The sequence below is a fragment of the Agelaius phoeniceus genome, chromosome 17, assembly GCF_051311805.1.
Source record: "Agelaius phoeniceus isolate bAgePho1 chromosome 17, bAgePho1.hap1, whole genome shotgun sequence".
In the NCBI taxonomy this organism is placed as follows: domain Eukaryota; kingdom Metazoa; phylum Chordata; class Aves; order Passeriformes; family Icteridae; genus Agelaius; species Agelaius phoeniceus.
In genome coordinates this window covers 16,040,194-16,052,543 of record NC_135281.1, presented here as the reverse complement: position 1 = coordinate 16,052,543, position 12,350 = coordinate 16,040,194, and the positions used below count along the sequence as shown (strand labels likewise).

At 38.9% G+C, this 12,350-nt stretch overlaps 1 protein-coding gene across 4 annotated transcripts in view; it reads right to left on the bottom strand.

Annotated features, from left to right (window-relative positions):
* The window catches only part of PREX1 (phosphatidylinositol-3,4,5-trisphosphate dependent Rac exchange factor 1), a 121,283-nt gene that overhangs the window by 26,385 nt on the left and 82,548 nt on the right, over positions 1-12,350 (bottom strand). For all 4 annotated transcript variants that reach the window (XM_077187442.1, XM_054644446.2, XM_054644447.2 and 1 more), the window contains exons 14-20: positions 9,639-9,714; positions 7,296-7,368; positions 5,878-6,020; positions 5,163-5,255; positions 2,905-3,053; positions 1,906-1,991; positions 228-364 (exon numbers count right to left, since the gene is read on the bottom strand). In XM_077187442.1, the coding sequence (XP_077043557.1) occupies positions 228-364; positions 1,906-1,991; positions 2,905-3,053; positions 5,163-5,255; positions 5,878-6,020; positions 7,296-7,368; positions 9,639-9,714 (757 nt within the window). The remainder of the gene's footprint in view (positions 1-227; positions 365-1,905; positions 1,992-2,904; positions 3,054-5,162; positions 5,256-5,877; positions 6,021-7,295; positions 7,369-9,638; positions 9,715-12,350) is intronic.

Here is a 12,350-nt window from a genome sequence, read left to right as displayed (position 1 = left end):
GTATGCATGAAATGGCTTTCATATTATTTGTAGGTGTTTTGCAACTATGGGAAAATGGAATCAGGCTCCCTCAGTGATAGCAGGACCCTGGCATAAAAGCAAATCAGTCAAAACAAACATGTAGATGTTCTTTTTCTGAATATTTAGTGAGCATAAAAACACAGGAATAGAGGAGGAAGAAGAAAGGTGGGAATTAATGTACTTCCTTTGAGGTTGTGTGTTCATACCAGTGCTTCCTGCTGCCTGGTCCTATAGGCTGTGAAGTGCTCCAGAACTTCCTTGTAATTTCCATGTGTTGCATTATTCCCATTAACTTTCAAAATACACTGCCCTGGATGAAGGCCTACGGCTGCAGCCTCAGAACCTGAAAAATAACAGGAGAGAAGTTAAACAGAAATGCCATTTGCCTATGGATGAGAATACTGGAAGGTTTGCAAAAGCTTTCTGGTTAGGAAAAGTAAGAAGAGCTGGGTCAGTCCTGTCATGCCTTTGCTACAATTCAGAGAGCTTTGTTGTGTAAGGATAACATCATGTGTCTATCCTTCATGTTTTCAGCAGTGCTGGCAAAAACAGCCATCTCCTAGGTCTAAATGTATTCATGCTAGAAATTTACATTTCTGTAGGAAATTGTTTGGGATTCTTATATGGGTCTCTTTTAGCCTTATGGTTACATTAGCTGTGGTCTTGCTTAAGTACAAACTGCTGTATTTGTTCCAGCCTCTTGCACCTGGAAGACAGAACACTTGCATGTTACACAATTTGCTACAGAAAAAGACTATGATGTCAAATGTAACTATTCTTTTCCAGGCAAAATCCAGAAAAAGAACAATCTTCCTAGCTGCAACTTCCAGCTTGCACTCCAAACAGTGAAAAAGTGGTTGCAGGTGCTGCTATAAAATGGTGTTATAAATGTGTGTCCCTGGGAACACCATCTGTGGGCACTGCCTAAGCTAACTGCACTCAGCTGGAGACACACATTTGTTCTGAAGGAAGGAACTGGTTTATGTCTAAAAGGTTGTATTTTCTGCATCTGCTCAACATGAAGGTTAAAGCTGTGCTTTGCTTGTAGCTAAAGGTAAATATGTCAGGCACAGAAGTAGTAAATATCTCTGTCAAATTGTATTTTCTCCTTTTAAAAAGATCAAGGTGAGCCTTTTGCCTCTTATACTGGCAATTTGTAGCAATATCTCCTGTGTAAGGGAGAAGTAGTCTCCAAGTCTTATGTCATACTTTGTGATGTCCAGATTGTGTTACGGCTTGTATACCAACCTGCTGATCCTACAGCACCTTCAGAACCCAGACCCAAATTGTGGATGACTACAGGCAAAAACATTGAGGAAGCCACAGACAGCATGACCCTTCAACTTTTTCTCAACCATCTCAGTTTTACGGGTTTTTTTCCCCTGTGGCTGTTAAGCTTTACCTTAGTAGTCTCAGAAGAAACAAGGGAAGGGTCACTAAGCAAGTCCATTTCTAGCTTGAAAGAGCTAAAGTGATAGTGCCTTCTAAAGAGTCCATGGTACTGTGCATTGCAGCATTCAAGTTTCTTCCACTGTGGAATTAAATTATTCCTTGTATTGTGTTGATGGGATTAGAGACCCAACACTCAGTTCAAAAGAATGATACCATTTGTCTTAGAATCTATTTAGGTGATAAGCAGTTTGAGGCAGGAAATCACTTTTGAGGCAGGAAATCTGTTCTATGGTTATGTGAGTGTGATTCTTGTCTGTTACAGGTTCTTGTCACTATGGTCACTAATGTATCAGAATTTGTACAGAACAAGCTAGACAATGAAACCTGGATCTATCTTTGTTGAAATACACACACACACACACACTTTATGTACACACATCTGTCTATTCAGCTGTACTCCCACCTTAACTGTATCACAGAGTTTCTACTTACCTCTTCCTACTGCGTGAACGTATGGTGGTGCCGCTCCCCGGATCTGAAAGCAAAGCGCTCCAGGACAATCTGGGATTTTAATAATCCTGAAGATAAATAATGGAGAAGAGAAAGCATGGTTTTAATTTAGGCTGCCAGAGTTCTGGGCAGTTCTTAATAGCATCTTTCCTTAGCATTCACAAGTGGGTTTGGATGAAAGCAAGCATCCACAGTGTTTACAAATAAATAACAAATACAGAGACCTGAAGAAATATACTCCATCTTCAATCTCCAAGGCAGATATGAGATTCTATTTGTTAATTAAAATTGGGCACTTCTTAATTTATTACATCTTTAAGTGAATAAACATTTGACAGAAACTTTCTAAGGCATTTATATTCACTTCCATTTCTGTGCAAACTTCAGTGCAGCTCTGCTGATCTATACCAGCAGAGGATTTTTTCCCACTAAAAAATTTAAAAAAAACAAAACAGACTGGACAAGACATTCTGGACTAGAATTCAGCAACAGATGTTCACTGAGAGTTTCAGTTCTATGGATTACAGACTCTAACAATACATAAGACACCAATAGGTCCAACTCTCATTATAAGAAACAATAATAGACTGAGAAACTGTAAGGGCTGATATTAGTAGTCTCATCAAAAAATAAGCCAAGCTTCAGTGAGTGGAAATTGTTTTCCCATGCACATAATAGAGTATGAGACGTTTCACACCTGAGAAAGAATGTCAATCCTTGCAATTCAACTTTGTTTGTAGACAAGAAAACCAAAAGTCATCAGTAGTATAAAGAGAACATATGCCAACCTCTCCTAGCAGCCCAGGAGCCATCACTAAAAACAAGCCGTGACTCTTGTACCTCTCATTTCTGTCATGCTTTCCTATTGAGTGGCTTCTGCACAGCAAAGTGTTTACACAGGTTTCACTACAACTGTAGAAGTACTACCTAGTAACTGACATTTCCCAATAATCTTTTCTCTCTGCCCATCTTGGCACTTACTCCTTTGCTTTGGTGGCTACCAGAAGCCTAAGTGGCCTTCGTGAGCAGAAGGACTGGGATAAGATTGTTTCCACTTCAGCAAACGGGCGTAGGAATACTAAATCCTCATTGATGGAATATATCTTTCTTCCTGCTTGCAGGCCAGCCATCTGCAAAGGGAACAAACACCAAGAGCACTTTGGATCACTGGCAGCAACTCTGAAAGCTCAGGCTTTAACGTTCAACTGTTCTCTACTTATGGACATTTCTTGGATTACTTTCACATGGAATACCCTCTAAGTAGTATTGGTTCATCAAGTCATTTGTTACTCCCCCTTAAAGTTTTCTGCACTTACAGAAGAAAAAGATATTTCGCCAGTATCTTTAGAAATATGCCACTTTACAGATGTACCTTAGTTTGCAATGGATACATTTTACTACTTTTCTGCTACAAATTTTAAACGGACTATTAAAATAGGAGACTATAAAAAAACAAGGGGTGGGGGGACACAATTGAAAGCTAGGGCCCCACGATAGAGTGGCTGTGATACCCAGTGAGACGCAGAAGTTTGACTTCCCAGACCCTGGGCACAGGAGCTGTGGACAGTTTTCAGCCATCAGCCTTGCAAAACCAACCTATAGCCAGTCAGTAAATGTAACCTGGTTTGAAGTGGTGATAAGAACTGTCTCTGCTTTAAGTGAAGTACTAGCTCTTCATTAGCTTAAAAAGCCATTGGATTTTGACTTTAATCCCTAGGTTTTGCACCTAACTTTAGTTATTTGGCAATGGTCACAAATGCAATGACAAGACTGAGATCCCCTATGGTGCCCACTGGACAATAGCCTCAAACATACCCCTTGATGATGTCTACCATTTAAAAAGTAACATAGCAACATTTGGACTAGGTGTTAGGCATCAAGGAAGCAGTAAAAAATTATTAAACCTTCCAGATTACAATTACTTTATATAATTTCAAGGTTCAGCAGTTGAGGTTCCTTCTAAATGTGGCAAACCCTTTTGTGTTCTGCCTGGAATCCACTGACCAGTTGATTGACTTGAAAAAGGAGGTCCACACAACACTAGTCTCACAGAGACTCTGGCTCAGGAAGATGCAGATTTAGTTCTTTGTTGGACCAGTATTATTAGATCAAATTCAAAAGATGGGCTCATGGTCAAAGATTATCTTGAAAGATCAAGAAAAAGATTCCTTAGAAAATGGTGTGCTGCCATTTTCCTCAAACACAATAGATCTGCAGGCTATTCCCCAAGCTTCCAGCCAAAAAAGGGGCAGAGGATTATCTGGCAGGCAATGGTTCACAGCACAGGTTTAGATTAATAACATTTTTGGCCAACCTTGATTTTGAGCACTAGATAAAGCATAGGTTTGACCATAAATGAAACGAGAATCAGGAATACTGAAATAATTTCATTCTAACACTCAACTTCAGTTCAAAATTCCTTCCCATGAGACATTTTCAACTTGCTAAAACCAATCCATCCACTTCAGCTATTTCCATTAAGCAAGTAATCCAGGAGTTATTTGAAGTCCAAAGGAGTAACCAAAAAATTTTAACGCTGACATTCAAAAATTCTGTAATAGTTAATTAAAAGTTAATTAATAGTTAATTAAAAGTCCAGGACTTTTAATTAGAAGCTCTGTCTTGTGTGCAAATGTGAAACCCTTGACAAGTCATTTAGTCCTCTCTTATCTTCAGCAGTGTATCTGTGCCTTATTTTGGTAAATGGAAGATCACACTCTGTGCTTCACATAAGAATTCTGCAGGGCAAAATGGGTGATGAAGAAATACTCAGATCCTAGGACATTTGGGCCATCTATGTGCTTCAAAGAAACGAAGCAAATATATTCTGTAGAACTCCTAAAAAATACCATGGAGAGAAATGACTGCATGCTTTTTAAGGGAAAAACACATCTCTAAAAATACAGCTTCCATTCAAATAAACCTGTTTCCCCATTAAACATCTTTGCTATCCCAAAAGAATGTTACTTTCCCTCCCTCCTTAAATGAAAGTTGCTAAGGAACCTGAGGTAAGCTATCATCACACAGATACTGCTCTCATCCTATCACCAATAATTCAAGTCCCACAGTAATGCCAAAACACTTATCAATTTACAGAAACAGTTTATTACCAGGAATTGTAGAAGACAGCCCTCTTCTATTAGCTGCCTTTAAAGGAAACAGATTTTAAAAGGATGGTTGGTAACTTTTCTAAGTATTGAAACATTCTTAGATACCAAAATAAGAATGTGAGGTCCTACCTCGGCAGAAGACTCTCGTCGAACTGACTTCACCACAATTGCTTTGTTCTTTTCTTCTATGTCAAATCCATAGTCATCTTCTTCTGGTAAAATCTTAAACAGAGCACAATATTTACACAAATTTATGCTTCATAAATACGGAGTTCACAGAAAAGGTGAAGACTGGAGATGAGAAATTAGACTTTTCATTACAAGTCACAACTGATCTGGACATCTGTTTTAAGATGGAAAGGGACTACCAGATCATTTGGTCTGATTGTCTACAAAACATGAGCCATAAAATTTCATCTTAGTTATTTCTGCATAGATCCCTTAATATATATTAAAGCAGATTTTCCAGAGTTACTCAGGTATGATCGGCAGTCTTTAAGAAGGGAAAAATCTATTCCCACCCTTGCGAGTTTTTTCCAATGGTTAATCAACTCTTCTTTTAGAAACTGCATTTGATTTTAACTCCTAGCCCTTCATCCTTCAACAGATCTTTCATTTTTGGATTATGGAATTCATAAATGAATAAATTCCATAACCCAAAATTTATCACTTCATATTTGAGATTCAATGGAAAATTTCTGGACTACCTCTCCTCTCCAATTTGCACTTTACATTTGAAGGGAGCATTCAGATTCTTCTGCTGAATTTTAAAAGCTTTTGTGAAATAGACATTTAAAAACCTGGAGGCTTTGATATGCCTAACTTCAGCTGCCATATTTCTTACCAGAAGATTCTTTCCCAGGATGTTTTCCACAAGCTTGAAGTCATTACGTAATTGTTTGCTCTTGGAACTGGTGCCCTCCATCTCTTCATCAGCATAAAAGCGGAAATATAAGGATTCATCCTTAAATTCACTTTTCTCCAGGACTGGAAATTATATATATGAAATACATACATGCATTTACATGGAGAAAAAAAGAGAGAAACAGAGGATAAAGTTAAAGGAAATTCTAAATATTTCCCCCATCTTTACAAAACACAGACCTTGATGCATCTCTATCAGTCAGTTCCTCAGCTCTGTATTTTTAAGCTAATGCTGTGTTTTAGGACCAGAATTTTCCTGACAGTGCATAGTAGCTCATAACATGATGCGACCTCCCTGGCATGCAGAATTTATATAAAATGCTGAAGAACCTCTTGGAAGGAAGATGCTACTCAAAGCCTCATGCTCCTTTCCCACATCCAAATGAATATTAAAAAACTACAAAAGGAGCAAGGACGGGTAAAGGGGCGGTTTAAAATGTAAGGTGTCCACATAGACTAAGGCTCAACTGTAAAAAAATAATTGAGAGGGAAATGAGATCCACAAAATTCTAGAAGGCATGAAAATGTTCTTTACCAGTTTTTTAAATATGAGACATGAGGCCTTCAAATAAAAGCAGCAAGTGATGAGCAACTCCTACATTCAACATGTACTTATGCAAAGGTCTTCCTTGACAAAGAATGTAATAAATGCCATAAGTTTGCACGGGCTCAGAACAGACCAAATTCTTTAAAAAAGGCCCCAACTATTCTTACATTATTATTAACTACTATGGAAGGTCTCTTAATTATTTACAATAATCTGCTCTCAGAAACACTATTCAAAATACAGTGAGCAAATGTTATCTATGACTAAAACTGAATGTTTCATTTGATAAACTATGTTTACTCTTAGGACTTGTAGGGTCTATTTCATACAGATACAGATGTGATTTGTTTACTTCCCCTGTTTGAGGATGGATGATGTCTAACTTGGCAATTTGGCACTTCAGATTTGGATGCCTCAGCACTGATTGTGTGTGTTATCTAAGAGGCAAGAACTAGCCAATTTTACTTAACAGCTGACATTTTTTGGTGATATTTCAGAACAGCACTTGGCTTGTGCATTGCTCACATGGCTCTGGAAGAGATGCAGTGAAAAAACATGCTCCTTCTAGCTTGTCTAATCCCTTCAGTGCTTCCCATAACTATCAGCAAGTGGCTTCCCTTGGGAAGGCACCAAGCTTAGCCATGTAATAGCTTGAGGACTGTGTTCTAGAAGGACCTGCAGTAATGCCTGCAAATTGTGTATACAGCATGTATGACACGGGCTAGAATAGCTAATCTGACCGAAGTAAGAGCTCATTTCATTTGCTGGGGAATGCAAAATTGATTCATTACCATGATGCATGAAGCCGTTATTGCAGAGTCCCACGCCCAGGGCGACAGCTTCCTCCCGAGTCTGACAGTCTCCCTAGAAACAGGAGAATAACCTTACACTCGGACCACTTTCTAAGACAAATTGTTCCCCCTTCCCCAGCACATAGCTTGCAGCTCTGAAATTAGCAGGATGATCTGTGTAGGGAACAATAGCAAGCCATTAAAACAGGTATCCCATTGCCCAAACATTTTCATTCCTCCAGACAGCATCTCTCCCTCCTACAGGAGCCAGGGGATCAAGGACCAGCACTGGGGAAAGATACTGTATTACCTCAATGTAAAGACATTTTATTTGAAATCAGAGTGGTGGACTTCAGGACCCATTCGTTAATCACAGACAATAAAACTCCTCCTTTGAAGTTGAGAGATCCTATCCATATTCAGCTGAAGGGAGAAAAGGCTAAGTATGTGAACTCCAAAGGTTGGACAGGTTAAAACTACAGTGGCAGTTTGCTTATATAGCAGATTACAAACACTTCTGTTTCTCACTACCTGAAGCCTTGAGTGTAATAATTCAAAACAGGTACCAGGGGTGACTTGCAAATTTACAGACTTCTCTGAAACAGCAGCCTTAAGCTTTATATCTACAAGTCAGTTAAAGACAAGAAATGCCTAGTTTTCTCAATATATCTGCTAATTTGCAGCCACAAGTGAAGACTTGACAAACATGGTTGTACTTTTTAGGCAGACAAGTAAGTTTTAAATAGTGCTCCTAAAAATCAGAAGGCCCTAGTGGTCTTACAAAGATTGTTAACACTGGCTCCTTGATGCGAGATGAGCAAAGGGACACGGGGAATCTGGTGTCTGCTATGTCAGTGAGAGCAGCTGCTCAGCTCATTCCATCAGGGAGGGCACCTGCTCCTTTGGCAACAGGAGCAATTTCAGTGTATTACTTTCAGTCCTATTAAACAAGAAGCTGTATACTACACCAGTATTACACCTTTCCTCCCCTCCATCTGAAGAACTCGACACCCGAAAGCTCTCACAGCAGCTGCAGGCTAGAGTACTGACTTGGTTTTAAGCAAAAACAAAGCGTTTCAAGCACACTCTGATCTTGGCAGCAGCACATCAGTCCAACTTCAAATGCCACGAAAGAGAGCAGTAGTTATTTGTCAAGCAAATGCTGGCATCACTATGGTGTATCATCATTATTTAAAGACAGGATAGAACAGGATCAGCTCTGGCCAATCCACAGCACCACTAGCTTTTGTTAAAGAGGCTGAGAGCAAAAAAGATACAATATTTACAAATTAACAACTAAATACTGTTGTCTTGGTAGAAAAGGCATCAAGGCAGTTCTGAAAGAACTGCATGACCATGTAATCACACAAGAAAATAGCTTTAAGAAACCAAAAGTTTAACTTTTATTATGAACTAATTTCAAGTCTTCACAAGTCTTCTCTCATTTTCAACATCCTGTCATGAGACGACACTTAACACTCACATTGTGTTATTTTATGGGATAAATGGATAGTTTATTTTACAGAGACTGGGATTTAAAAATCCCAATTTATTATTTCAACTGTAAATAAACTGGAGGAGAAATGCCTTCTAATATTACCATCTTAAACCTTTAGCAGTCTATGTTTGTTCTAGGCAATAAAATCTTTGCACAGGAAGGGTCCAAACTAGACTTGGCTACTCCTATGAAGTCAGCTTGGCCTCAGAACATTTCCCTAGCAAAACAGCATTCTCTAATTAGAAAATACAGCTTTAATTTATTCAGCTTGCTAAGTACTTCTAAATGTTATGTAGGTATTTGTCCAAATACAATAAAGGCAGTAATGAAAACCTCCAGAAAATAGAGCCATTTACAATGATCAATCTTGACAAAATGTGTCTTGACCTTTTCATACAGAAACTAGATGTGAAACTTGATACACTAGTTTTGATGTGCTAACTTAGGTTTATTCCATACAGTCTCTCCACTTGAGTCATCAGAATTACAGAAACAGTTTACAGTCAGTACCACAGTGAAGAAGCATGTCCAGAGCACATTACTATTACTCTTATTATTACTGCCACCATTAAATTATTATGACTTCTGTCTAGTTTTGGTAATGATGTGATGTCTAAAGCCCTAATCATGGTGGATGACATGCTTTGGGATGTGTAAACCCAGCAATTAAGATGGTCTCAGACCAAGACTGTTGATAGCTCCCTGGGAGGAGGAAAGAAAGCAGATGCACACAGGTAAGAGCAGCTACCAAACCACTTTTAAATTTTCCCCTGATAAATTGAAGAAGGAAAGTTTTAGGATTATGAAGTGTTTCTTAGCAGAGAGTATCTTAAAACTTTTCTTACCTGTGCAAGAAGCCAGTCCACTAGTTTACTTGCAGGGATTACTGACTTGTATGTCTTTAGGTGGTAGTCACGGTCTCTAATTAAGAAAAAGAATTCAGGGAAAATCAGGACAAGAAGGTATACATTTCTTTTACTCTCTAAACCTATATATACTATTGTGACCTACTACTAATAACCAGCCATCTTTTCTCTGTAGAAAGTTTTAAACTTCTCTAGCAGCTTGAATTAGGAAGATACTTCAGATCAACACAAAGCAGTGTTACTTAAAATTTCTCTAGATGTTGTTTCAAGCCATCTTCAGGGAGCTCACATTCCCACCAGAGGCAATCAGAAGATTCTTTTCACAGATGTTCTAAGCTGCTGCTGTAACTCAGGTTACAATACTGCCACCAGCAGTCCCACTAAAAATCACACTTTTCTGCCTGGAAATCATCCAAAATCCATTGATGTCCAGCTTATATCTTTTGACTCAGTACCAGTCCCATCTATAAGCTTCAATAATTCTTTTCTAGCATTTATCTATTAATATATTCATAGACAGGGACTCTACACGTTCCCTCTGTGCCTCCTTTTTGTGAGGCTCCTGGAATTAGGCAGCTTTTAGTCTATTTTGTCAAGAGAGATTTTACACACATGTTCAGATTTCACTTCCTTTAGTAAAATAACATGTAATAGCCAGACATAAATATAATATGCAGTATCCTTCAATGGAATTAGATAATTTCAGTCATGTAAATAAGAAGAGTTGTGTTTAGTTCTTGTAACACAACTGGCAGCAGCTCACACCTGGCCCTTGCAGAGAGCAGCACTGTTCCTTCAAGAAGAAAAAGGAAACCTATTGTAACGTGATGCTTTTTGCATTTTTCTTCCATTTCTCTTCTCAAAAACATGGAGATCATTGATGGTTTTAGCCTTTTGTGAAGTATTTCTAAAGAATTTTGATACAAATACAAGAGGCAGATGTGGCTTAGGACATTGGGCTTTAACACCTTTCACCTCCAAGGTCACCGGATTTAATCCAGTTTGGAAGATCATAAAAGCAATTTCAAGGCTGTTTACTGGCCCATGTGAACTAAGTTTCATGGTCTTGATACAGTTCCTAGTTCCACATCACAAAAGCCATTACCACAATTAATTTTCATTAATTGGCTCCCTCTCATTGAGAGTCGGGTATGAAGAATTAATTCCTCTCTCAGCCTTCGGGTGGTCCCTGTATTTGAAGCTTGAGCTCAGCTGGCATGACTGTAGAAGGAAGCACAGGCACTGAGGCTGTGTTACAGCCTGGATGGATCCATGAGGCAGGCCAAGACAAGGCTTTATTCTTCAGTTCTGTCAAATCAGCCTCTTTCATTAGCACCACACTATCTGAATCTGCCTTTTTCCTAAAAATAGAATATCCAAACACCATCTAAAACCTGTCCTACCCAAACCTGTTCCTTTTACTAATTATCTACAGATACAAATATGTTGTGACTGGCTTTTGTAAAAAAAATGCAGCAGAAATGTCTGGGTGTTTGCAGAATGCAGGGTGTGAGAAATTAGAAAGAAAAGTGGGACTTTGAGAGCTTGGGAAAAAACCAACAAAACATGACAGCATTTCCAGTAATGTGTCCTCAGGAAAAAAAGCTTTCCTCGCAGTGCTTACACACAGTTTTCAACTTGTCTCTCAGTAATGTGCTCAACACAGCACAAATCTGTAGGAGTTTTCTGGGCAGATTTCCCCTCTCACACTCTCATCTTGGGAAAGTGTACTTTTGAAATGTCAGCACAATAAAGGAAAACATTAAAAGATTGAGCACTAATGAGTAGGGAGTTCCAGACGAGAAGTAACTCTCAAAACTTTCCTAGAGATGCTGACAGTTTTGATAAGCTGCCATCAATCTTGGTCCAAGACCCACTCTTTCCCTGCTTGCAGGTCAGTGTTGGTCAGAATCAACTTTAGCTCACTCTCTTTTCTCCCCTTTTCAATCTACCCTGAACAGGAGCAGAACATGAAAGACAGATCATTATCCAGAACCATGAACTTCAGGTGAATAGCCAAATACAGAGGTGGGAACCAGTGAAATTTTGGCAGAACCTTGCTGCCTTACAGAAACTAGAGGAATAGAATATTCTTCACAGGGTCTAGCCAGCAAGGCACTGACATATTGTCCATCACATACATAAGTGGGAATACGTTCTTTCACCTCACAACTTCCCAGAAGTACATCAGAGATACATTCAGAATTTTCAAAATGTTTTACTTCTTATACTTCAATCCCCAAAGTAGCATGATTTATTTCCAGTGGTGTACATCATGTCATAGTGACAAGGTGTCAAGATTTAACTTGAGGAAAAATATAAAGGCAAAGACTACTAGAAACTCCAAAGCTTCCAGGGAATAAAACTAAATAGAATTGTATCTCAAGGTTGTCAATAAAACAGTTCTGAATTCATGATTCCTCCAGATCCCTGTGGCACGTGTACCTGCTACTCCAAGCAGCTTTGCCAATTTTCTAGAAGGAAGGTTGCACCAGAAAAGGCAGCATGAGTGAAGGGATCAGCAGTCCTAAGATGCCAGATAAAGCAGTGATCCAAAGGCACAGCACAAAGCAATGGCAATGAACTTGGCAAAAGCTATCTTCCTTAGGCTAAGGTGAGGCTTGTCAGAGGCAAGAAGTCAGGATAGGAAGACAAAACAAGGACAGCCTGAGAGATTAGGTTTTCTAACAT